Source organism: Pavona decussata, unplaced genomic scaffold (genome assembly GCF_977016875.1).
Source record: "Pavona decussata unplaced genomic scaffold, jaPavDecu1.1 SCAFFOLD_135, whole genome shotgun sequence".
Taxonomy (NCBI): domain Eukaryota; kingdom Metazoa; phylum Cnidaria; class Anthozoa; order Scleractinia; family Agariciidae; genus Pavona; species Pavona decussata.
In genome coordinates, this window is record NW_028145548.1 from 242,140 (window position 1) to 269,775 (window position 27,636).

Consider the following 27,636-nt stretch of genomic DNA (forward strand, 5'->3'; position numbering starts at 1 on the left):
AATTACTTGAGCTCAGCCAAAGAACAGTTTTTGGTTGTTTTTTTGGGTTTTTTTTTTTTATTGAAAAACTTTACATGTAAGTGCATTATTGAAACAAGAAGCAGTACCTATTATCTTTGACGCATTCATAAGAAAAGCACATCACACTACAGGGCTTCCCTTGTCCCTTGCACTCCTTTGTTTCACAAGTGGTGCGCATCTTTCCCATTGGCTGAATGATTTTCACCAGCATGGTTTCCTCAGGGATGTCATTCACAGCCAACTCTGCACACTTCTCGCAAATAAACACCGGAGGCGAAGATCCACACTGCCCTGTAGCATATGAGGCATCCAGACAGATGCTTGTTGGGGTATTTTTGCGTGGCACTGCACAGTCAATATTTTGACAGTTGGGGGGATGCCATGGTTCATACACAAACTGCCAATCATCAGCACCACCTTAAAATGTCAATTACAGCATGTTAATTAGGAAGGGAGCCGTCAATTGAGCATTGAAAGTAATTTCGTATTTGCTCTGGTTTTGCTTTTACTACCACACGCTATGATTTGTTGGAAAAGTTTGTGCCTTTATCACGAGGATTTGCACAGACGAAGAGCTAACGCTCAAAATGTCAGCACTCAAATCTCTTTACAGTGGCCAATATTATTTACCTTAACCCTTTCCTGCCCAAGAGTGCCATAAGACACAAGACGCAATAATGAGCTCAGTATTTGGTCAACTTCGGTGAAATTTGCACAACCAAAATATCTTTGAAAGATCTATAAATTGAAGGCATAAAATCATGCCTCCCTCCTATATGAGACTTGATCTACCACCCCTCAAACTTTTGGATTGTTTTGCCTTTGTACGTTAAGGGTCCAGCTGATATCTTACAACAAGCAATGCACTGAGAGCTGTACATTAAGCTATAGTTTAGGGGGATACCCAGTATGTACAGCGAATAAGAAATTTTCAATGTTTTTCTTCTTTCGTTTTGGACTTTTCTCACTCTAATATATGACCTCCTCCATCTCTGTTGGTGTGATTTATAGCACACCCCAGAAAATACCTTTTAAATGGTATATCATATGTGGTCTCCCAGTTCATAGTTAGCGATTTAGAAAAATTCGACATTTCCCTCGGGCGGGAAAGGGTTAAGTTATCAACCCTGTTGATAAACCAAACACTTTTTAAAACCAATCATGTCTTGGTCACACGCCTTTTGCTATGGTGCTGTGGCATGCACATTGAGCTGTGATTGGTTCGGTGCTGTGCACGTCTGTTGCCATTTGTCAGAGTAAAACCTTGGTTTTGATTTTATGACATTTAGTTGAAATTTGGCTCTATTAATTACCAAATCTAACCAAATAGTAAACTGAAAACTACTTTGTAACATGTACATGTGCATATACAAGCAAAGGCCCAATAAAGCTTTTTGAGCCTTGACATACCGAAAATAAGACAGGAAAATAAAAAGGATGCAAGGAAATGGAAAATGTGAAACATCCTTGGCTCTCAAATGAATTTAACAGTGATCACAAACTTAATAGATAAACAATGTGCTTCGTGGAGTAAATCCAAAAGATGCATAATAATATTTTATATGATGTTTTACCTGAAGGCGTGGTTTATTTTACAGCTACAACCTCCTGGGTTCCATAATCTAATTGACTAAAATTACCCCAGGTCTCTAAGTGCTTCTTAATCCATCTTTGTCAGTTATAAGCATTAATGATTATTATAAACAAGCCTTACCAACATCCTTGAGTGGGTAATAATGAAGTAAAACCTGTCCAGCAGAGTTGATCACAGGCTGTGGGCCATATGCCAATACAGCAAGTATGTCCAGACAGACATCGCTTTTATAACGCATCAGTGTCTCCACGAACTGTGCATGTTGTTTACAGTCAGGGCAGTACTGCAGTATTGACATGATAAGGGCGGGGCAGGAGAGAGATGCATAGCATAGTCCGCCCTCATCTGGCTTCAAGACACCTGCAATGCAATAAAAAAATGTTTTGAAATTGAGGATAAAGATGCTGTCAACAGGTCATCACTAACAGAAAAAAACAAAATAACAAAACAGAAAGGAATTAATTCTAAGGGGCTGGCTAAACTTACTAAATAATAAAAACAGGAAAATGGGAATTTCAGTGGCACATCCACAAAGTGGTTCTTCATCCACCATTTAGATTGAAATATTGGAAATTGTTTGAAAATGCTGGACACTTAGTGGAAATATTCTTCTGTTTAATGTGTCTTAACTGGGAAACATACAAAAAAAACTTGCACCCATGAAGCAATAATTACTTTAATTAACTTGATTCAAAACGTTATTTTTGTTCCTTTCCAAAATGTAAAATTTGCTTCTGCAAAAAGCTACTTGTGTACATGTAGCTAAGATGAGAAACATTTGCATCTGCCAGTTTAGAATTTGCAAATTAAACATGATTGCGGCACTAAACAATACATTGTTTAAGTAGTACTACATAATTAATGTACAGTTCTCTAATTAACTAAGTTGAACATCTGCAGTTTGACATCTGCTCTACCTGCTAGATTTTTCAAACTGACTATTGCAACAAAAATTTCCAATCAAGAATGAGATAATCCACACTTTTAATTTTCACCTACTATGCCAGTCTCCAGTAATGTAAAAGTAATGACTTTTAACTAAATTCCTAACACCACTGAGAGTCTTCTTGTAAAATGATACCCTATTTTGGAACAAACCTGTCTCATCTCCATACCCTATCCCACACTAAACTACTTGAAAACCAAACCCTTCACCGCAGCACAAACATGCACTGATATCACATGGGTTATACACGGAAGTACACCTCCTAAGATGCGACCATCCAATCATCATCATCATCATCATCATTAATTTTTTATTAAAAAGTTCTCTTTCATACAGTACAGATGAAGACTACCCGCATATAGCGAAAACTAATCATCATCATCATCATCATCATTTTATTAAAAAGTTCTCTTTCATACCGCACAGGCTAAGACTACCCACATATAGCGAAAGCTCATCATCATCATCATCATCATCAGCATTTTATTAAAAAGTTCTCTTTAATAAAGTACAGATGAAGACTATCCACATATAGCGAAAGCTCATCATCATCATCATCATCATCATCATTTTATTAAAAAGTTCTCTTTCATACCGTACAGGCAAAGACTACCCACATATAGCAAAAGCTCATCATCATCATCATCAGCATTTTATCAAAAAGTTCTTTTTCATACAGTACAGGCAAAGACTACCCACATATAGCAAAAGCTCATCAAGGCGGGTAGAAAAAATAATAGGTTACACTATTTCATACAGTACAGGTGAATTAAAAAACTAAAAGCAACTGATTTCAATAGCAAATTAGACAGCAGCCCCCAGTGAAATATTGAACACGGATTGACAAATTTACATAAGGAACATCCATCAGAGAATAAAAGATATACTTCTAATGTACTTACCCATCCTTGGAGATTCAGGTAATAAATTTGATTTAATGAAGTAATTTGTGCATGGTTTTTGTTGTTTTTGTTGTTGTTGTTTGTTTGTTCTCTTTTATCTATTTATATTGATTGTAGTTTTGAGCGCTACAAGTTGATTAGTGTTAGGGACTATTATGTATTACCCTCACTAAATAAAGACTCTACTACTACTAGGGGCGATAGTTGGATCAGGAGGAAGTGAAAACAGGTAAGTTCACAAGAATGAATGTTCATTCTTGTAAACATACCCATATTGACTTCCTTTTGACCCAACTATCTGCCCCTGAGTCTCTGAAGATGGCACTTACCAAGCAAAACAGGAAGAACATAACCAGCAAGGAGTTTTATGACTTGGTTATGAGTTTGCTGCGGCCATATGGACAGCGTCATTGCTAAACCCATCGGCATTCCATAGAGGTCCTCCTTTTTCAAGAAGGGAACTAGTGATGCCATAATTGACAAAACACTGTCTGCAAATGCTGACAAAAAAAAAGAAGACGGGCCTTTATATGTATTTTGTGTAAGTACAGGGGTGCTATCCATCCAGCCAAAATCTTAGGTTGGAAATTCTGCAAAGTTTCTGTGTCAAATGGAAACTTTAGGGCTTTTATGAAACCATATTTTGTTTAAACCTTGCAAAATCATTGGTAGATCAAAAATTTACGTGATGGTACAACAATGGTGCAAGAAGATAACAAAGTGGAAATGGAATTTTGTGCAAATGGGATGATAATTTCCGTTGACCGGTTGGAATAGAAAAAGTGGAGTACCTCCAAAGGAAGAAATCACCAAGCCTTAGTAAATAAAATGAAGGTACATATGCAAAATAGCAATGTTTACCAAGCATTCTTTTTCCCCCAGTTCAGTATGAGAAACAAGATGACACATGCAAGTTTATTTACAATAAATATTAAACCAGCAGTAATCAGTGTTTTAAAGCACAGCAGCAAGAAGAAATGGCATGGCTGATTAAACCACACATAAATTAAACATGGTAACGTAAATTATGCCAACTCTCCCAGATTCCTGTATGGATCACCCAATCTCCTAATAAAAGGGACTTTTTGATCTTCCTTTTTAAATAAACTAGTTTTGCAGAATATTTTTTCCACAATATTCCACAAAATTTCCCTTTCTCAAATTCATGCTATGGCCCCCAATCTGTTGTAGACATCAGTTTACACATTTAAAACTACATGTAATAGAAAAGGAGCCAATTTTGCAGAAAAGCAAGGATCCATCTCTTTATTTCATTTCATTTTTTGGATGGGGAGGGATTGATTTTTAATGAAAGGGAGTTGGCAAAATAGAAAATATCTCAAGATTACAGATCTTCAGAGGTTGGCATTTTGCATGATTTGTTACAAAATAATAGTCTACACTGGCCTTGATATTTGACCTTGAATATTATCCATTGCTCAAACTTTCACAGTTTTCTAAAAGGGGTTAAAGCTTTGCTTCTCAGAACAGATCATGAATGGAAAAACCTATAATTGAAGGGGTGCAAGGAATAAGGCTTTTAAGCGACTTTTGATTTAAGGTCAAATTCTCCTTTTATTTCACAAGCAAAAACAAGGTAATTTGGAAGGTGAATCTAGCAGTTTATCAGAAGTCACTTAAGGCTTTTTTCCAGGCACCCCTTCAATTATGTTTTCATCCCACATAAGAGTGTTCTTTATAAATTTCTTGTACCTTCAATTCCAATCTCTACAACAGGAACAACATTAACAATTTTTCCAAGAGCTTTGTACAGTCCAGTGTAATCCATGCTGGGATACTGCTGACGATCAAATGAACACCTGTCTTCAGTCAACACTGGACGGGTCTCTTTCACCAAGCTGATAAACAAAATATTATAATGTAATGTTACAATTTAGTAAAATTACTAAAAATTCAGCTACATGTAACTTTCTGAAGATGAACACAATTCAAACAGATCAAAACAGTTTCCTGAACTCTCCGACAGTATTTGAGAAGTTGGGCCAACAATTTCAAAGCACTTCTCATCAATGTGCACAATGGCCTGGGGTGACATAGTCCCTTTAAATAAGTGTACCAAGTCATTGTTATTAAAACACTTGAGGGGGTGGGGGGAGGGGGGGCAGAGAAAAGTGTTGTGCACAACAAATCCGACTATGTAGCATTATACTTGCTTCATACTGTGCATGTGCACTGTACTACAGAGTAAAGAAACTGGACTCCAGTGCTTGCCTAATTACCACTTTACTTTAATACTTCATGCAAAAACGAGTTACCGTACTAAATCAGAATCAGCAATACCTTTGCAAAGTCTGTTGAAACCACTTAAGGTAGTTGGCTACATCATTTCCTGTTGGTAATGGATAAGTCCTTCTGTCAAGTCTGTTGAAGATCTCCTTCAAGCCATGCACCTTGGCATTAACTATTAACAGATCAAAATTAGAACAATAAGAATTACTTTGAAAAACAGAAACAGGGTACATACAGCTTTGGTGAAAGAAAATTCATGGACTTTTGTAAATTAAAATAATTAGCAACCCTGGCAGTCATAATCTTTGATGTTGATGGCAAAAATTATGGTAAAAAAACAAGACGTTACTACTCAGAGATTTGTTTCCTTAAGTGGTCAATGTCAATGCTTTGTTTCTCTGTTGAGTAACCCATGTTCCCCTGAGCCCTCATTGACAGACATGCAGTTTTATACCCTCTTTCAGTGGTTGAAGCAAAATTAATAGCTAACAGTAATTTTGTAAGTGCCCACACATAAGCATCTACTTCATCTACTCTTAAACTGAGGGATTGATGCCCTGGAGGGCCTATCCATTTTCAGACCAGGTTTCTGGAATACATACCTGTTTTCCATCTTTCAGACCAACATGGTTAAAATCTATACCCAATTCCAGACCAAAACAGCTCAAAAACCATACCCTTTGGCGTCACACATACATATACAGCTGTTTTGACAAAGGTTATCCAAAAAAAGCGTAAAAGTGTACGCGACAATGCCGAAAGGTAGTTGCAAAATATCCAATAAATTTCAATAAAAGCTCAGAATCCACATTGCCCACCATCTCAAGTCTTCGCTGTACGTTCGAGGCATTATGGATTCTGAGCTTTTACTGAAATTTATTGGGTATTTTCCAGACTACCTTTCGGCATTGTCACGTATGCTTTGACGCTTTTTTTTGGGAACCTTTGTCGAAACAGCTGTATACAGCTAACATCAGGGAGAATGTTGCATGTCATTACCATTATTTATTTTCGAATTTCATTACATTCTGATTGGACCTAAACACTCCTCCACATTACTTATTGAAGGATTTGCAAACCGGTAGTGATCATTATTTGCCGAGGAAGGCACAAGCACTTGCAAGAATTTTTTTTATTTTCAATCCTGAAATCTACATAAGCTTATAGCTGTAAAATATCCCTGTGGAGTTTCAGTACACAAATGAGCATTCAGCTGACCTCAAGCTGTCTAAACTTGATTCTGTATTCATTATACCTCACAATACTTACACTGATCGGCCCTTGTTGACTTGAGATGCCTCGACATTTCAGTTCTTCTTCTTTTCACTAATCACATTGATCAAGAAGTGTTCAAAGGAAAAAACAGCTGTCTGCCTCCATAATAGAACGTCGCCATTGACATTCAATCGTGATTGTACAGAGCTAACGTCGGGGTAAACTGAAAGATCTTCCGAACCATTTCTTACCCTGTGAGGACACCAGCGACTTACGTTTATTTTCTTGTGTTGAAACAGTAATTCTGACGCCAGGCAAATCGCCGAAATCTTCCTCGAAATTTACATATTTATCCAAACATCCGACATATTTGTTTGGAGACGATCTCAATTAGTGTGTACTTGAAGTAAGCATTAAGAAAGAGTCTCCTCGACAAAACCCCGAAAGGACAATGCGAGGAAAATGCGGCTTAGTTTTCTAAAAAATACTTCTCAGACTCAAATTTTAAATTTCCTCACACACTATCACCTAATTTAATTATTCATATTTAGCTTATCCCCGAAGGCAAAAAACCGCATGTGTATAGAGAAAACAAAATTTGAAATGGGATGCCGAGGGACATTTCGAATTCCCATACATACAGTAATACGAGGAGAGAGCTGGGAACAAATATTTGGCGCGAAAAATCCAGTGAGTTGAGTGTACATGTATTTCACCTTTTGCAAATTATATCTTGTATGGAACGAATTTACCGCTTTTCCAGACTATAAATACTCTTTAAAGCGATGACTGAGACATTGTTTTCCCTGGAAATACACATAGAAAGCGTAGAAAATCTCCGGGTTTCGTGCAAGCTTCCGTCCTTGTGCTTTCGACTGCTGGACTTTCCGACGATGATCATCCATCATGTTTCTCCTGTTGAAGCCGAGAAACTGCGCCAAAGACTTCGCTTAGAAGACAAAGAAACGTTACTCCACGAACTTAAGGATCGATTCGGGAATTTCCAGTTTCGTAAAGGAAAATCCTGCTTGTTCAAAGCGGGCATCGACACCCTGTTAGTGCAACTTCAAACTGTCCCTCTCTACGCCATGTTGATGGATTTGTGGCCAAGAAAGCCCGTTCTTGTGGGAAGCACTTTGATTCCTTTGAAGAAAGCTATCGACAAGATAAGCACAGATGTGTACCGGAAGGGCGTGGCAGTACCTTCTTTTTACAGAGATGAGGGTAAATTTGACGTTTACAATCTTATGGGGTCTTGCATTGCAACAGTGAAGCTCGGTTTTAGATTGTTGAGTTTAGGTGGTTCCCTTATTCCTCATATTCCCAAAGAAGCCTTTGCAGGAAAAACTACTGGAAAAGTTAAAACAGGAGAAAAGATCGAAGAAGCTGTTAAGGGTGCTTTGGAGAAGGTACTGCCTGAAATTGAATCAAGAAATTTCCTTGATGACGAAATTGCAGAAACCAAAACTACTAGTGAAAAACGCGCAAAACCACGAAAGGAAGATGTAAAATGTAATGCAGAGGCCCAAACAAATATCCATGCAATGGACATCAAAAGTTCTAGAACACTTGATCACAGCAGAAGGGAAAGTAAAGAGGATGCTGTTATCACTAATACGTTCTGCCCTCCTCCTCTTTATTATAATTGCTTTTCCAACTCAACGCCTTGTAATCAGTCAAATTCTGGGAAAACTAGAGAAAATATAGAAAAGTGTTCTGGAGGCAGTTCTGTCACGGGGAACGCACAAGGTGTTGATAGCCGTGATGTTGATTTTGTGTATTATGATCCTGGCCTTGTGCAGACAGACGGAACAGTAAAACTTGCATCAGTTTCTGTACAAACAGATGAAAAAATACCAAATCCTTCTTTAAGAATGGAGAACAACCAACGTCCAATTGAAACAATTCATGGGCTGTATAACTTAAGCAGTTTGACATCACATGGCCGTTTACCAGTGTTAAATGCTTTGCTTCAAGAATTGTCATGCTTAACCGGAGTACAACAGGTCGGAGAGGCTAGTCAACCAAACTCTTCTAGTGGCCGACCTCAAAGCACACCTTCATATAGACACCCACAAAAAGCTGGTGCTAGAAAAATAGACAGCCAAGCAACAAGGAAACCACTTGCAGCTGGAAAAAGTGAACTGCATAAAAAACAATCTCAGCAAGCCCTGCCTTCTAAAAGAACGCAAACCTCAGTGATTGGTTTGTCCAATCGAAGAGTGCGTTTCAAGCAAACAGATCTTACATATGGGATGACTAAAACACAGAAAATGAGGCTCGAGATGAATCAGAAGGACAAGGTGCCCAATAGAATAAGACCATGTGAAGCCCAAGCAGCTTCAGCTGAAAAGAAAAACATCAAGAGAGATTCTTTGCAAATGCCTTTAAGGGAGAGTGGTTTAGGAATGACATACAAAATCACCTCAACTAGGAGTGGGACGGGTAGAGAACAGAAACAAATAGCAGATGTACAGATTCAAACCTTGCAACCTTCTTTTAGTCAACATCCACAGGAAAATGGTGTCAGACAGTCTGTCACCACAGAAGTAAAAGAAGATGTTTATACAGAACAGGATGGTGATGTTCATTCAGCTGTTGAGAGTGCCAGGAGTGCAAAGAGTGCAAACAGTTTGGAGGTTTTTATTCCACAATTGGAAGGTAGAATATTATCGTATTGATTAAATTATTCTTAAAATATGTACACCATGCAAGCTGCAAAGATCTGAATCAAAACAACAGTATCATTGAGAATGATGTATTAATCAGTGAATGACACAGGCAAACTCAGAAAAAAATCTGAGTGCTCCTATCAGGAGTCGAACCTAAGACCTTCTGATCACTATTTCGGATCATGTGCTCTACCACTGAGCTACAGGAGACTCCTGGGAGCTACACTGTAAGGCCATTGAATGTTTGTCTCATTAACCTAGTTTAATGGCCTTAGCTCCTACGAGTCACCTGTAGCTCAGTGGTAGAGCATCCAAACTAGTAATCGGAAGGTCTTAGGTTCGACTCCTGATAGGAGCACTCAGATTTTTTTCCGAGTTTGCCTGTGTCATTGAGTGATTAATAGATTATTCTCATTTATTCACCAGGCTTAACATATTCCATCACATCATTTCCAACAGTATCATTGTTAATTAAAAAATAAATTTAACTATTCCAGAACGAGTCTAGTACACTGTAAATACTCTCAGACCTACAGTTGCAAAGATTGCAACAAAGTGGATCTTAACATTTATCTTTCCTCTTTCCACTTGGATGAGATTCTAGATACGAAATTTTACATTTGATCCCCTTAAATCTTCCATCGTCCCTACAAGGCTGAAAATACGCAGCTTGTAAAATTTTAGGTAGATTCCCATAACATCAGGACTTTGGAGAAAAAAAAATGAATGCAGCACTCTGTTGTTCTGGGTAGATTAAACATCAAGAATTTTGTCAAGTTGCCCCAATCACTTGCAGTTATCTGCATACCATACTCTAAGGTTGAAATGCGTTGTTTCAGAAAATATCCATACAATTCCCCCACAGAAGGTTTTTTGGTTTGAACCCCCCACCCCCACCCCTCTGGAAATTCCAGTTTAGCTCCACACTTTCCCTTAAAAGTTTTGGCTTTTGATACCCCCTCAGAATAATTTCAAGAACCTTCCATGGGGCAGACGTCTATCTTTTTCTATTTCTTTTTTTTTTTTTTTTTTTTGTTTACATTGTATTTGTGGTGTGGCAAAATAATTAAATAAAAAAATAAAAATAGGTATGGATACTTTCTGAAAAGCCCTTGCAGGGAAAGGTTAATTAAATATTTCATTTATTTATTATTTATTCCATCAGTGTGCAAGTCAAATCTTTGAGAAATCATTATTGCTCTGCTGAAAGTTTGTTTCTTGGTTCTGTTTCATTACCAGAGTTGCATGTATATGTGGAGGTAGACTTAACCCCTCCAGTTCCATAGAGGCACTGTATAACCTCATGTAGAAAAAAGACCCTCGCAGTTATCTGATCAGTATGCAACCAGACTGTTGTGCTCTACCACTTGAGCTATCAAGCCACCAGCATCACAGACGTAGTGGTTCAAATCCAGTTCAAGCCTAAATCTTTTACAGGTTTTTTTCTGAATGGTCTGGTTGTGTAGATAACGGCGAGAGTCTTTTTGTTCTGTAATAATAATCTTTCATCCGCAATGCGTATACATGCTTTGTGTATATCATGTACAACCTTGTTGATATTTTTCAGGAGAGCCAGAGGAGAAGAGTGATCAGGAGGCTGAGTGGGCCACAGATCGGCCCCCTACTAGAGGGATCTATGGACAAACAGGGATCCTTAGCTCAGAGCACAAAGACAGGCAGGGAGGGTCTGCAATGACCATGTACACTGAGGAGTTTGAGGACTCTGGAGCAGAAGGTTCACAAGCATCATTTCATTTAGCTTTTACAAGGAGTAAAAGTGCAGAGAGTGGAAGTATTAAACAAAGATCCAATCATGATGGTTCTTCGACCAGTACACACTCTCAGGGTAGTTCTGCGTCATCAACGAGACCTGTGAAATCCTCGCGCTCTCCTGAAAAAGTTAAGTCCAGGAGAATGAAGGCAAAGACTGAGGTAGATGCAAATGGGGAAAGGAAGATCACAGTATCACAAGAGGACTACAAGGTTTCTGCCAATGAGGCACCTAGTATAAAAAGAAGTTCTTCTGAGGCATCCAGTAAGCACGCAGAGGAAAGTGAAGGAAGCTACAGTGATGATTTTCACTCTGCTGGTTCTGAACTTGAGAATGTTTCATCAAATGCTGCATCTTTTGACAGTACAGATGCTGATCAGCATGGAATGCTTGATCTGCCACCTGCAGCCATTAATCTGGGATACACTTACTAAATGCTGTTTTAGATTACGTCCTGCATGGACAAGTGTTTGGAATCTTCTATGCTCACACTTTACCCCACTAACTGTTGTGCAAACAGAGAAATCTGCTTAGTATGATGTGGAACAAAGGAGCATGAAGAAGCACTCAGTTGTTTACACTATACCAGATGGGTCATTTATGCAAAATAAATCTTTTTTAAAAAGGCGTTGTGTGGTGTGTTGATCCAGTTTAAGTAACCTGTTCACATCATCCTTGGACTTGCACAAAAAACACTCCAGTTACAAAGAGCATGTTTTTGGGGATATTTCTGTGTATTGTGCAGTTCCAGAAGAAATCCATACCCACCTCAAGGAAAGTCATCGGAATTTCCTTTGGGAGGGGGGTCTTAAAAGCCAAAATTTTAAAAGCAAAGTATGAAGCTAAACTGGAATTTCCTATGGGGAGGGGGGATGTATAACAAAAAACCTTCGATTGGGGGAGTATGGATATTTTCTGGAACTGTACATTCTGAAAAAGGAATAATACACTGAAAAATCTGTTGTTTCTTTTGCCCAGTAAAGTAAATCAATCAAGTTCTTATTGTGTGAACCCAAAGTGTTTCACTTTCAATGGTGGAGAAGTATGGTGGCAATCTGCCACTAAAAATGAGCATTATATATGTGAACGGAAGACCTATCTGGTATGTGAACAAAAAATCTTATGTAGTATGAACATACTGCAGGCATAAAGGACTATTTTTTTTTTGTCTTTGTATGTATGTAAATTAGCCTCACTAACCTCATGTTAGGGTGTGTTTCTTTGGGAGTATCCAAAAAAGGGATTTGTGATCTCAGATCATTCGGATCATGGTGCATCAAAGGAACCGACGAATCCTTGTCCAGAGTGGATTCTCAGGTTCCTTTGATGCGCCATGATCCAAATGACCTGAGATCACAAATCCGTTTTCGGATCCTCCCAAAGAAACGCATCCTTACTGTAAAAATTCTATTGAATTTTGTACATGCTAACAAGGCTAGTAAGACTAATTTTCATGAAAGTAAAAGAAGACTGATGCCCACCAAAAAATGTAGTGGAGTGTGTATCCTACCCTTGCCCAGTCATCTCGAAAGTCTGCAATGCCAACTCACATTTTTGTTGCTCAGCTGAGATTAGAAATAATCAAGCCGGCACAAAAATTACGGATTTTTTTGAAAGGTTTGGTCAGCTTATATTACTACAGTGAAAGCGCTATATAACGAAGTGCTTAGGTACTGGAAAAATGTGTTGACTACATTATAATTAGTTTAATTACATATAAAAGATTGGTAACCGATTATCCGATGCCTTGAAAAAATACTGTATTGATTCGATAAATTGCACGCCATCCCATAACCCCCCCCCCCCCTCCTCCCTTTCTAATAAACGTTAAATGTGCTTTAGTTAATCACCACTTTATTCTAACAAGTGCCTTTGTTGCCTGATTAATGCTATTCAAACAAGTGCCTGTTGCCTTAAATATTTGTCTCTTCTGTTCACATGTACACACTTTATTGAAGCTTCGCCGAAACTGTTACAGTTCCAAGAGATGTTGCTCACAGGCTTCACTGGTGGAACAGAATTCAGCTACTCTTAGCTACGAGGCACAAGATAAAATCTTTTCATGGTCCTTGGTGACCCTCGCGAGAGTGGTGCCTAAGGAGAGAAATAATAAGTGAAGCGCCCATTTAGCCGTAACAAGCGTTTTCGCGGAATTTTCTGCCTGCATTTTCCTCCTGGTCAAAAGAGCGAAAAACACAAAACCCCGCGGTGCAAACGCATGTTGCGCAAGCTAGCGCCGTAAGATTTCTCGATTTCCCAGTCATACGAAACCTCAAGAAGAAGGCCGAAAGATGATGTTAAACGGCATATAACAGCTCGCGGACGATTATAACGTACTGTTTTGTCACAACGACTGTCCTTATACCGTAGTGTCTTGTATTATTGTCACTGACCATCCTTGTAATTCAGCCTTTTAGGCTGCGAGAGGGATATCAATAAACTATTATTATAACAACTGAACTGCCTCGTTAATTGTTTTCGTCTCTTGAAGTCCTGTGTGAAGTTAAGTCTGTATACAGTCTACCAGTGTATTTTAACCTTTAAATAACTTGCATTACCTCTCACACGGCTTTTCTGTAAAGCAGTAGTTTTTTTGTTGTTGTGTTTTAGTTTTTTTTGGTTTGTTTGTTTGTTTTTTACTGATGTAAATTCGGTAGGTAAATAAAATTCATTCATTCATTCAAGTACTGACCTCCACTAAGCACATACTAAACTGAGATGCTTGATTCACATCTGGTCATTTTTTCTTTGACTGGGTAAAAAAAGGAAACTCCGACCTCGTCTTCAAGACGAGTTTTACCCCTTTTGGCCGTATCACGGTCAAAAAATGTGGTACAGTGTGGACTCTACTCCTTAATTATCATCGGATTTATTTTGCTATATTGCTTCAATTGGAGTATAACATTGACAGTTAATCCCACTGTTGCCAGTAATTTTCGCTACCACGGATCGTTATCTAAAGTCTAACTGATTTATTTCGTTATACCAGTGATTGTCCTTTATACAGAACACTTAGAATGTCCTGTAATAGTATGACAAATTGTTGACGCCTGCTGGGCGTTTTGTACCAGTGGCCTTGAAAATTTGTGCCACTTCACCTTCATCACTTCATTCACGAGAAAACAAGGAGAAAAATGATAAGTCAGATCTGTTCATTCCATGAAAGGCACGGTTCGAGAAAACACGTGATTTTGGCGTTCACGGCATCGGCTTATCTGTATTTAGAAGTGCTTAAAAACGAAAAACGAAAATGCCGTCCTTTTTTTCCCAAAAAGTGTGAAAACGAAATCCTGTCTGGAATTTTTTTTTTTTTTTTAATAAACACAACACCAACAAAATATTATTTACTGGTTTACCAATATCTTTGAAGACATCGATCCTGAATTGTTTTTCCAGGGTACTAATCATTTGCTTTTTGTAACAAGAGCAAACATTTTGGAATAATGAAAGAACCGTTTTGCAGAAAAGTGATTTGAATTTAAATCGACTAATATATGCACAAAATGATAATTATACTGATGCGCTTCCAAATGTCTTCTAAAAGACTAACTCTAACATATGTATTGTAACATTCAGGATCGTAAAGCAAAAAATCCACGGCAATCATAGGAAATGTATTTGCACGCTACCTCTGAGAATGTTATTCTATGGGTTTGCTTTGTCTTTGTGTGTGGGTTTTTTTATAAACTAGTTTTGGAAAATGACACCTGTTATCTTAGGGTGAAACGACTTTAACCTGAATGAAGATAGTATCATCCACAATATAGCGTTTTTCCTTCATCTCGTCGTGTGACACAAATCTTGGAAAGCCCTTCGCAGCCGGGTTTTTCTCTATCTTAGGCCTTGCGCTACACAGCAAATCTCCTGGGTGTATTGTTATAGACTTAGCAATGTCCTCCCTGTCGTTTAAATTTTCATTTTGATCAATCAAGATAAAAATCAGCTTTTTATGAAAGGGCCAGGGTAGAATGGGATCGTATTCGCCTTTCATCAGAGCTAGGTATAACGAAAGGTAATCTTTTCCTTCTGATGCAGGACCGTTTGGATGCAGCTTTAATCTAGCTTTATAGCCATTTTCCCCCATGTAGAATGGATCACTGAGTATTTTGGCTCCAGCTGGGGTTTTCATCAAAATTTCACTGAAGCCCCTGATCCTCCACGTAAATGCGGGTTTATTTTCAAGAGCACTGATCTTCTCTTCCAGTTTTTTTGTGGTCTCTCTGAATAGAACTTCTGTTTTGCGCAACTTTACACAAGCCAAGTCAAGGTGCAGTCTCATATCAGATTGAAGATGTGATTCAACCTTGCCTCGCTGAACCTGTAGAAAGAGACTTATTACTAGTTACTATGAAGATGAAGCGGCATTGTGGCGCTGTGTTCTGTAAATGTATTGTTATCAGTTAACTCCGGTAAATAAGGCTGGTTTCCATATGATCGCGGATCGCAGATCGCAGATCGCAGATCGCAATAAGGTCTGCGATCGTCTGCGATCATATGGAAACACTTCTGCGATCGTCTGCGATCCTGCGATCGTGATCGCAGACGATCGCAGAAGATAGAACCATGTTCTATCTAAAGGCTGGTTTCCATATAATCGCAGTCGATCGCAGACGATCGCAGATCGCAAACAATCGCAGACGATCGCAAAAAAGGCTGTTTCCATATAATTGCAACGATCGCAGAGCCGACTGAGCCATACGTTTTGGTGAGCGGAAATGTCAAATATACACGCGCGTGTAGGCTGAAAAGCAAACAACATCGCGAACGTGGAAGGGCAGAAATTTTGCCGCAAGCAAATTTACTTCTTCTTTTTGTCATGAAGCGAGTCGTCGTCAGCTCTAAAACCGTCGAAAACATCGGTTTTGGATTCGATAACGACCGTACGCAGTTCTTATGTTGCGAAATTTGGCCTCCGCTTCCCCGGCCGATAAAAAAAACTTCTGCCCGATTTTGTCCCAACAGTTGGCCTTTTGTTCTTGTCTTTAAAATCTTTACTGCCGCGATTGTAAACACATTCATAACGAGCAACTTCCTCCATAAATTCCTCCAAATGACAACGAAATGATTGTTGCTACATAGACCGTTCCTACCATCAAACACACGAGCGTTGAATCGTGGGAGAGAACCCGAAATATTATGGGATGCATTTCGATCGCAGATCGTAAAACTTTGATTTCCATATGATCGCACAATGGCAATTGATCGCAGGGGATCGCAGACGATCGCAGGAGATAGAACATGGCTCTATTTTCTGCGATCGTCTGCGATCACGATCGCAGGATCGCAGACGATCGCAGAAGTATGTTTCCATATGATCGCAGACGATCGCAGACCTTATTGCGATCTGCGATCTGCGATCCGCGATCATATGGAGACCAGCCTTTATGTTCTATCTTCTGCGATCGTCTGCGATCGTTTGCGATCATGATCGCAGGATCGCAGACGATCGCAGAAGTATGTTTCCATATGATCGCAGACGATCGCAGTCGATCGCAGACCTTATTGCGATCTGCGATCTGCGATCCGCGATCATATGGAAACCAGCCTTAAGCTCCATGCTCCTAGCTATGACTCTCATATAACAAAGTTTAGTTTCGGGTATTGCATGTAACCAGTTCCGAATTTAGTCTTATTTTAGCATTACAGTCACCTCCCTTTATAGCGGGGTGTCCGTATTAGCGAGGTGTCCACAACTGAGGCGAGAGTTTACTGTAGTTACCCTTTACTGCAAACTTTTATTAGCGTGTAAAGGCACGAGCCTAGCTTTTTGTCAGGAACTTCTCTGGAAGTGGAACTAAACAAAGTTCCCCCCTTCTCAATAAAAATTCCTCTTGCGCGTTTAACAAGGCTGTGTACTTTTTACAAATAATCTTTCTTTTTGAATTAAGAGAAAGAAGGGCAATTAAAAAAATCAATTTCTTCGGGGACTTAATAATATTAAACGTTCAAAGCTGGGCGACAAAAGAGCAACTGGTCACAAGTTTTTAAACGGAAAGGCATATCAGCATGCTACGGTCGAAACAATCCACGCTCCTGGTCACACAACCTGGAGGTGTGGGTTGGATTTCTTGTTAACTCCTGAATTAAATTGAAATTACCTTTTCGATACAGCCTATGTCAGCATAGGGGCAGGAAATTATTGCCATTATACAGTCCTTGTCAATGTGGGCAGAAATCTGTAAAAGAAAATAGAGAGGGTATTGTGAAAGATTTACTGTTCTAGTTGTAGTTATAGTTAGTTCAATTTCAACTTGTGCTGTCATTTTTTGTAAATTTTATATAAAATTATTACTATCCAAACTATACCCGAAGATAACGAAAATTGTTGCATATAATCGGAGCGGGTAGCAGAGGAAGAAACACGTATTAGTGAAGTGAAAGAGGAATACGGATGATTTGATAAAATTAAATTCGATGATGAGTAAATACTAATTCGTGATTATCCAGCGGAACTAAATTTTCTCTTATTAATTTGCATTATCTAATGACTGTGTTGTACAACGGATTTTAACAGCAGGCAAAAAAATCTTCATAAAACCCCAATTAATTAATCTTCAATACATTGTGTTTGTAACTGAAGCAGAAGAAAGTATCGTTTGAGAGGAGAGCTAATCAGCGGAAGGAAAGAAACTTTAATTATCGCTGTAAGAAACCGCTAAAATGAAAGACTAGTGCTGGTCTATTAAAAAATTGGTGTTAGTAGCATTTTCCTGAAAACCATGAGTAAGTTGCATAAAATTTAAAGTCGGGCGTAACTGCTAGCGCCAGACCTTCAGCCCAGTCACATTCAGTATTTTAACGTCTGACGATAGCATTCACGCCCGCCGTTAAGTTTTAAGCAACTCGTCCCAGATTTGCCAGCAAGTGGAAGCAGTTTACTGAAATTAAAGGCCCGTTAACAGGTGCAATTTGTGTTGCGCTTTTTAATACAATGTTTGTCGCCCTCGAGTTCGGGCAGAAAATTGCAAATGCAAACTAGTTTCAGTGCGAAGTTCTTCATTTGTCACCGCCGTATCGTACCGCACCCCCTGTTGTGTTTGGCGCGCAGTCTAATGTGACCTCATCGCCAACTCGATCGGACCCCGATCGGCCTTGAGCGTTGAGCTGCACCCAGATGTTCAAAGCATAATTAAGCTATTTCTGACTTAACGTAAATGTTAATTCGAGTTTAATTACGAATAAAGTAAGATTCTTCCAAAAGGTATTTGTCCTTAATTTAATTAGTTTTGACTTTTCTTTACTACTAAGATCTTACTCCGTTGAACTCGCTGATATTTTATTCATTCCTTGACAATGGCGTCATGACGTCGCCGAAACGTCGGAGCATTATATCCAGGGCCGTAGCCAGTATGAGGCAAACCGTGGCAATTGCCTCAGTCATTGTTGACAAATTCACAAACAGTTAAATTAGTCAAAAAAAAAACTGTTGACGCAACATGATGTTATGTTGAATGATAACGCGAATCAGGCAGTGCCCTGAATTACAGGTGAGAAAAATTAATCAAAAAACTCATGCCAACCAGGCAGCGGCTTCCCAAAGAAAACTGTCTTGTTTTCATGTGTTTTTCCGCCATTTCTCGAGTCTTCTGTCTTCTCTGATCTGAGTGAGAAATATCTATCAAAATGCAACGTTCTATCAACGGCTTTTTTCAAAGAACGCGGAAAGTAGTTGCTTTCATAACATGCTATCAGTTCTTCTCAGTAATCGAACCAAAATTTAACTTTGTTTTTGCATTACTAGTATTCAGCGAAGCAACTTTGTCTTTCATTCCATCAAGGAGAGATGGTGGTGTCAGAGAAGAAGCCACCGGAGATGGTCTGAAAGAAGTTGTAGAGGCAAAAACCGGACAGGCGGTCGCGCCACAAGTACAGGAAGCTGTTCGTGCGAGCCCAGCTTAAGCACTCTCCGCAGGTTGAAGACCAGGTGCCGTTCATCGATGGGCTATAACAGGCTGAATGGCCCTGCATTAGCCTATGTCCACAGCGAAATCCCTGTGGACCCGCTCGAGCCTCTACAGCGGTCAGATGCTAGTGGGCAGAGGCGAATCGCGCTGGCATTTAACAGTTAAATTCGTTGCCATTAAGAAATGAAAATCCTCAAATGAGAACGGCCGAGACCAAGTTTTATGAGCCTGCGAGACTGAGCACCCCCCCCCCCCCCCCTAAATAAACCCTTCTTTTCACGAAACCTCTGGTCAGGCAAACCTGGTTTAGTTCGTTGTTATCTAAGGCCTTCCTATGGAAACAAACCGCCAACAAACACATTAAACAGCCGCATACAAGAACACAGAGCCCCTAAAGTAGCATTTAAATGCCCCCCCCCCCCCCTTAAAAAAAAACAAAAGTCACCTCGATCATCTAGATGGCGTTAAAAGCTCTTAGCGGAATTTTCGTCAAATATGGTTTGATCCCAATGTTTTGTTTAAACATAATCATCATAAAGGCCCTTAATTGCTAGGCGGGGAATTCAACCATGGATGTTGCCTCAGTCCTTTTTTTTTTCTGGCTACGGCCCTGATATCGCTGATTTTTTCTTGCCAGTGCCTGTGTATCACTAGCTTAAAATCATGTAAAATTACACTTCTGTCCAAAAACGCACCTTACCCAGAATTTTGGGTAATTCATACAAGACAGGCCGTTTTGTCATTTTCATATAACTTCATGTTTGATTCAGTTGAGTTTTTTAGTAAGAATCAAGGTTAGGGGACACATTTTGATATCTATCATGCAGTTCATTGACCTTCATGCATCTCATAAGCGTGCTTTTCTGAACATATTCCAAAATTGTCACCCGAATTACTCCAAAATCTCACATGTGTAAAGAGGCCCTGAGAATGGCAAGTTCATAGATCCACACTACAACACCAACCTCCTCTCTCGGGATGCTGATGGCTCCACATTTGTTTGGACAGGCCAGTGGAAATCTCTTACATCCATTCTGATGAGCCTTGAACATAAATGATAAACATCACGAATGTATGGAGCCCATCTAAATGAATGAGACTAGGCGAACGCTTTACGTCTCCGTCCAAGTGATTTCAGCTGTAATTTTAAAGAATTGTTTTCTTATCTTGTCGTTTTTCTTAGAAGTCGCGTTACAAAAATCTTTGGAGTAAATTTCAAAATCAGCCTGACCAATAATGGCTAAACTTACGCCTACGTGTGCATGGTACTGAGAACAGGACACCCATAAACTGCGTCTATCTCACTCAGTTATTTCTCCCCTATCAGCGCAAGCTGCAGTATCGTAGATCTGATTTCCAAAAAAGCACGTTAGCAAATGACGATTCTTACCTCAGTTTTACAAAATGGATGTGACGCGTTGCAATGATCACAGTGAATAATCCTCCATTGGCACGTTTTTGTAACGTGATCTTGCATGAATGTCCTGGGCAGTGCCACGTGACAATTGTTGTTGGTACAGGATACTAGTTTGAAAGAACAAGATACCAAATGGCCCTTGAATTTAAAAAAAAGGTAAAAAAAAAAAAAAACAGATAGAACTTAAACAATTAGTAACTCAGAGACACTGAGCTCTCTGACATTCACTGAATGCGAGATGCAGATAATTGGAATAGAAACTACTTTGTTTGCTCAAGTCGCCTTCCCAACATGACACAGAGGAATGCGCTGATTAGCAAAAAAAAGTTAAACAAACCAGCATGTTTAAAGTTTAAAATATTAAACTGAGAGAACTAGTTTTATATAGATGTTTAATAATTAATAAACTCAAACAACTCTTTTCTTCCCATGTTTTTTCTAAGGCTAAGTTCACTGCCACATACCAGGTACTGTTGCAATTGGACAATTAAAATATTAAAGAACAGAGATCAAGAGTTAAGACTTACATCTTTTGACCTCAGTTCGCCAGTCCACTGACAACCTTCACTTGGACATTTGATAATAAAAGAAAGAATCTTTCTTTTGGTTGCTTTGTCTAGGAACATGTCCTGCAGAACAAAATCAACAACTGAGCAAAACAAAGCAAACAAAAGCGACCTCAAAAGCTAAGGAAGCTGCCATTCTGGAGTCTGTTCTTTGGCGGGTTTTAAAATGGGTTCCTATTCTGCTTTAACAACAGACAGTAAGTCAGTAAGATTTTTCAAACGAAATCTGGCATGGGGGAAACAAGATAGGCCGTTTCGTTATATTATAGGCAAGCAGCAAAGAACTAACGTCAGTAACGTAAAAATGAACATTGCATATCTATAGCTACCTGGAAAATGCCCCTATGGAGACATGCTACTTAGTTAACCAAGAAAGATATTTCGAACGTTTACTGGGAGAAGCCTGAGAGAGCAACGGTTTTTTTTTTTTCTTGGCTCTTGTTTCACTAAGAGAAAGATCTTGCCCTCGCCTTCTAGCAATTGAATAACGAGAGAGTAAAGGTACGCCAGACCACATTGGTACTCTGCTCATGTCTGCTAGCCAACGTGCTAACAAACCAGTTTCCGTTCACTACAGAAACGATAAGCAGCGTACAGTTTACTGTCAAATGAGGGTTTACCTAAAACTAGGAATCCGGAATCCGGAATAAAAAACAATGAAAATTCGTCGACATGAAAATCTCAACGAAGGTAAAAGTCACTTCAGAAACAGTTTTTATTGCTCTTGAAAAATTATGATATCAGCCAGGAGCCCAGTAAAATTTTCAAAAGTTTGCTTTAGATTGCAATTGCTGAGGCCGCTAAGCCACTCATTTGGAATAAAGGTCCCCAATCTCCAAACGTACTCTTAAATACCCCCACATCTTTTCCTACTCGTTAACGTTTCCTCCTCCCCACAGCACGTAGAGAGACACTGAAAGGTAACTAGAGAAAAGAGTCAGTGTTGCGTTTATCGCTCATCAACTCTTCGCAAGACTCATTGTCTTTGCATAATAATACTGATAAAAAGTTCTGAAACAAGTCGGTACGGGGAGTGACTTTTATTTCATGCGAAAAAAGCTTCGAATTGGCACCGACCCTGAATAGACAGCGGGCAAAGTTATTTATTCATTTATTAACTCATCCGTCCGTCTGTCCGTCCGTCCGTTCGTTCGTTCGTTCATTCATTCATTCCCTCCGTTCCTTCGCTCACTCACTCACTCGTTCGTGGTTCTGTCATGCCTGCCGGCATACATTCCTGCGCTCAGTCATGTATGCATGTATTCATTTATCCACCTTTTTACATAAGTGTCGAGCTGCCGGTACAAAGGAAACGTTTTATGTCGATGGCCTTTTTTGAAATAGAGTAAGAACTTCAGGAGCCTGTGAACGATTTCCCATAATTTAGTAATCATAATAGCAGGACGTAGATAACAAATTATTATATATCCTCTAATTCCAGATACCTTGAAAGCCGTAGATCTTTCCAGTTAGATTTAGAGATATCAAGTCTAAATATTTCAAGCCCCATTCCCACCCTTATGCCCAAACTTGTTAAGCCGTAATATACGTTAGCCACAAGGTTTTGCCACGTGTAAAGATATGTTTCCATCGTCACCATCGTGAATGCGTTAATTTGCCTACTGTAACTGTCAAAATACCACCAATCGTACACATCTCTCGTCGCTACCTGTTCCGAAAGAACGAAAATCCCCTACTCACAAGCCAATCAGCATACGGCAAGTTACACAGAAAAAGAAAGAAAGAAAGAAAGAAAAGAAAGTCTTTTCTGACTTACGAATTCCGTGTAGTTGATTTTATTAACATAGATAGGTGTCGTTCTGGTGTGTTTTTAAAGTTTTACGCTTTAAAGGGACTGCCTAAGAATACTAACGCCATAGGCTTAATTGCAACAATTGAAATCTTAGGCAAACTTTCGAAAATTTCACTGGGCTCTTGACTGATATTATAATTTTTCAAGAGCTATAAAAACTGTTTCCCAAGTGACTTTAACCTTCGTTGAAATTTTCATGTCGACGAATTTTCTCTTGTGTTTTTTTTTTTTTTTTTTTTGTTTGTTTGTTTTTTATTCCGGATACAGGTCACTTACTTTCTCTCGTGTCAGGTTGTTTCGGTCCACAGGACAAGTTAATGGTTGTCCATCGCGCTCCCGTCTGTAATAAAAACCGTGAGTCAAACATTAGCCGGTCTATTGGAAGCAATGAGCCCAAGATTTCTTTTTATCTTTTGTTCATGCATATTCGAACCATACGTTATTAAAAAAAAGTACTCCATATTTTGACAAAAACCATCATGTCGACGTTGAGTCGGCTTTGTTTGGCCGGTCAACCCACATATTCTAGAAAAACCTGTTTTCTGTTTGAGGAAGACAGGGAGCTGTTTCAAGATTCTATCTTTCCAGATCCTTAAAATGAAAACTTTTCTAATGTTTGAAGACCAGAAATAGTCACGTTTACTGCTACAAGTGCCCCCGCTGTTTGGATTTCCCTCTTTGCGTGGCTGCCTACTGTTGTCGTTTACGGGTACAAGTCTGATTCAAACAGCTTATCGACCAAGGGCAAACAGCCCTTTGTAAACGGGGACAAAAATGTCTCTTTAGATATTTTTCATTTTTTCAACGCAATGTCGATGAGATAAACTGTCAATTTGACATGCACCAACGCGCGGTCGCAATGTATGTTGGGAAGCATGCAAAAATCATTCTTTGTGTAATATTTCTCAAACTCATCACTACCTTGACTGTGGTTTGGATATGTAATCCTAATTACCATAAAATTTTGCCAACTTTAGACTTGAATTTCTCCAAGAATTATTGATCATTTGAGAAGCCATATCAAACACTCGAAAGTGTGTTTCATCAGATATCCAAACACCTCGAAGTCGTTTTAAAAAAACTTGGCTGCGCCTCGTTTTTTCAGTTTTCTCAGTGTTTGGATATCTGATGAAACACGCTTTCTCGTGTTTGGTATATGACATCAAACACGAGACACAGTATTTCATCACATATCAAACACCAGCAAACACCGAGAAGAGACTTGAAAATACGATGCGTAGCGGAGTATTTTTGACGCACGTCGAGGTTTTTGATATGTTGATGAAACACTGTGACGAGTGTTTGATATAACTTCTCAAAGAAACTGATTTTTAAAGGGGAAATTAAGGATGCAAAAACGAGGAGATTTTTATCACTCAGATATTCAAACACGTCACGTTGCATGATTTCCTTTGTCTTTGTCTTTTGAATTATTAATGAGTTTGAGAAATAAACCAGCTCAACCCGAACCTTGAAGTATTAATTTTGGGTTACTCGTGCGATCTATACTTGCGAGCATATGTTGTTAGTGGGCCTACCTACAGGCCTAAAAAAACGGACTCCTAAAAACAATATCTATATCTAAGGGAAACAAGTGGTCTATATTCGGTGAGAAAGCGAGTGATTCGGAGGGATGGGGGGATCTACAAATACTCTAGTTCCGTAATTAAACTCATAAAATAAACTCCGTTTTCGAAATTGTTCGCAAAGAAAAATTTAATCGAAGATTTAATTCGACTTTCTTCGACTGAAGCAGTCCCGTTTGATGTTGTTCTAAACGATTCGCTGGGACTAATGGGAAAGAGCCTGGAAAGAAAGTTCTACGGCTGTAAAATTAAGATGAGTATTTTGTCGGTTTGTCGTGGTCTCAGGCTTGCACTTACATTGTCTGTTTGGTTGCTACAAATTTGGTTCCGCTGTCAAATGCTTTCTTCACACAACAATCGTCACTAGCAACCGAAATGTAAGAGGGGTTGACTAAAATCACGTATCCCGACGGTCCCTCAGTTATAAATTCTCCTTCTCGAAGTAATGACGAACGTTATGATTGCTAACCTTTTGAAGTGTCCGTCAAGACATTGCCAGCAAAATCGATGGCCGCATACTCCCGTTTGAATGGCCTCTTTTAAAGGTAACTGACAGATTGGACAATTCCATTCGTCTTCTACAACATCCACAAAATCCTCATCGTATCCACCAAGTGCAGAATTTGCTTGAGCTTCCGCCATACTTTTCATCCAGCGTCTGTGGGTGGATGAATAATAAAACAGATAATTTCACTTTCGTTCGGGTCAGTCATGTATGACCGGGAAGTTTTTTTTTTGTCAAAACTGTCACTGAACTTTGAACGGAAATCAAATCATTCTTTTGTCACGCATAACCTGCTTAGCAGTTGTATACTTTATGTGCGTGTTTGAGGTGCAATTGCTTAAAACGCGAATGGGATCGAGTACAGTATAGCCAGAAGAAATAAAAGCCGGAAAGAAGACAAAAATAGCCCGACTTCTTTAAAAACCTAATAATTAATTAGTTACGTCCATGATGGCCATAGGAGTGAGAGGTAGTATGAGCAAAGTGCTTCAGCTCAATTTCCTGAAGGAAGAAGTCGCACTGAGTTAGTCAATACAGCCAGTCAAAAGATAGTGATCAATAGGACGCAGCAGCCAGTATCGTTATCGTTATCACAAAAGTTATTGTTCAAATCCTGTTCAAGACTGATTTCTTTTTTTCATTTTTTTTTTAGCAAAAGTTTAGGTTGTATAGATAACTGCGAGAGTCTTTTCTTCTTAATAATCTTTCAGTTGTAATGCGTACATGTGTTATGTATATGTATAACTTCGTCGACATTTTTCAGGAGAGCCAGAGTAGAAAAATGACCTCGTCAGGAGGATGAATGGGCCACCGATCAGCCCCCTACGAAAGGGATCTATTGACAAAAAGGGATCATCAGCTCAGAGCGCGAAGACAGGCAGGGAGGATCTGCAATGACAATGTACACTCAGGACTTTGAGGACTCTGGAACAGAAAATTCACGAGCATCATTTCATTTAGCTTTTACAAGGAGTAAAAGTGCAGAGAGTGGAAGCATAAAACAAAGATCCAATCATGATGGTTCTTCGGCCAGCTCACACTCTCAAGGTAGTTCTGTGTCATCAACGAGACCTGTGAAATCCTTGCGCTCTCCTGAAAAAGTTAAGCCCAGGAGAATGAAGGCAAAGACTGAGGTAGATGTAAATGGGGAAAGGAAGATCACAGTATCAGATGAGGACCACAAGGTTTCTGCCAACGAGGCACCTAGTATAAGAAGAAGTTCTTCTGAGGCATCTAATAAGCATGCAGAGGAAAGTGAAGGGAGCTACACTGATGATTTTCACTCTGTTGGTTCAGAACTTGAGAATGTTTCATCAAATGCTGCATCTGTTGACAGTTCAGATGCTGATCAGCATGGAATGCTTGATCTGCCACCTGCAGCCATTAATCTGGGATACACATACTAAATGCTGTTTTACAGTGTACATTACAACGTGCATGTGCAAGTGTTTGGAATCTTCTATGCTCACACTTTACCACACTTACTATTGTGCCAACATAGAAATCTGCTTAGTATGATGTGAAACAGAAGAGCAGATCGGCCATATACTGTCCATTTTCTACCAAGCTTATTACTTAAGGACATTGTGTGGTGTGCTGATCCAGTTCAAGTTAACGTCCACGTTATGCTTGGTATCACACTAAAACCACACCAACTCTAGTTTCAAAGGGCACATTTTATTTTATTTTTTCTATTTTTTTTTTTTTAATTTTATTATCTTTTTTCTATATATAATTTTATATTCTTTGTATTCTGAAAAAGGAATACCCTGAAAAATCTATGTTGTATCTGTTAGTGTCTGGTAATAAAAAATATCAAAATGGCCAGGGGAAAAAAATCAAGTAATTACTGACTCGTATCTCGTATATCATCGCTTTACACACACAGTAAACCTTTAAACCCAATGGAGTAGGTATCCCATCATTGCTCAGCAATCTTGCAAGTCTGACCAATGCCAACTTCAAAAACTCATTAATAATTCATAAGCCCATTGACCTATCAAATGGTCGATAAAACATCACATGCAGTGGTTTTAAAATCCGATAAAACCTCCTCCTTATTTGTGTGCGGTGTTTAATGTTTTTCTCGTATGCTTATTTCCAACGTTCACAAAAGCATCATTGTTATGAACTCTGTTGACCCACGCTTTTCCAGGAATGTTTTTGAAGAAGTTCAAAAAACTCGCTGCACGTGTTTTATCGGGTCTAAAACCACTCGACTGCGCCTCGTGGTTGTAAATCCCGATAAAACACTGCTGCTCGTGTTTTAAACATTACTTTTCTGCAGCGCAGCTAATCAAACTTTTTCAAGGGCTGTTGCAAAAGTTACAGATTGTTTTGAACCAGAACATTCTGTCAGTTTATATTACCACAGCGAAGCCCTGATATAACAAAGTGCTAAGGGACCAAAAAATGTGTTAGGCATGACATTGGCATCAGGACTGAAATGAAACATCACCCGTGATCCCGCAAAA

General features: G+C 39.1%; 3 protein-coding genes across 4 annotated transcripts in view; 1 reads left to right on the top strand and 2 right to left on the bottom strand.

Moving 5' to 3' along the window:
• Positions 1-7,330, bottom strand: part of LOC146467472 (protein unc-79 homolog) — a 44,622-nt gene extending 37,292 nt beyond the window's left edge. The window contains exons 1-6 of one of the 2 annotated variants that reach the window (XM_085125759.1): positions 6,983-7,330; positions 5,765-5,885; positions 5,177-5,322; positions 3,793-3,963; positions 1,736-1,975; positions 108-438 (exon numbers count right to left, since the gene is read on the bottom strand). In XM_085125759.1, coding sequence (XP_084981885.1) covers positions 108-438; positions 1,736-1,975; positions 3,793-3,963; positions 5,177-5,322; positions 5,765-5,885; positions 6,983-7,019 — 1,046 coding nt within the window. In that variant the 5' untranslated portion in view covers positions 7,020-7,330. The remainder of the gene's footprint in view (positions 1-107; positions 439-1,735; positions 1,976-3,792; positions 3,964-5,176; positions 5,323-5,764; positions 5,886-6,982) is intronic. The other variant, XM_085125760.1, reaches the window with a different exon arrangement.
• A 265-nt stretch (positions 7,331-7,595) lies between these two features.
• Positions 7,596-12,647, top strand: LOC146467475 (uncharacterized). The gene is made up of 2 exons (XM_085125762.1): positions 7,596-9,589; positions 11,168-12,647. The coding sequence occupies exons 1-2, from the start codon at positions 7,714-7,716 to the stop codon at positions 11,803-11,805; spliced, it is 2,514 nt and encodes an 837-aa protein (XP_084981888.1). The 5' UTR covers positions 7,596-7,713; the 3' UTR covers positions 11,806-12,647.
• A 556-nt stretch (positions 12,648-13,203) lies between these two features.
• Positions 13,204-25,308, bottom strand: LOC146467476 (TNF receptor-associated factor 6-B-like). The gene is made up of 7 exons (XM_085125780.1): positions 25,127-25,308; positions 23,348-23,411; positions 21,220-21,321; positions 20,666-20,830; positions 20,241-20,318; positions 17,470-17,547; positions 13,204-15,689 (listed from the first exon to the last, which is right to left on the bottom strand). The coding sequence occupies exons 1-7, from the start codon at positions 25,306-25,308 to the stop codon at positions 15,087-15,089; spliced, it is 1,272 nt and encodes a 423-aa protein (XP_084981906.1). The 3' UTR covers positions 13,204-15,086.
• Positions 25,309-27,636: the final 2,328 nt, after the last annotated feature.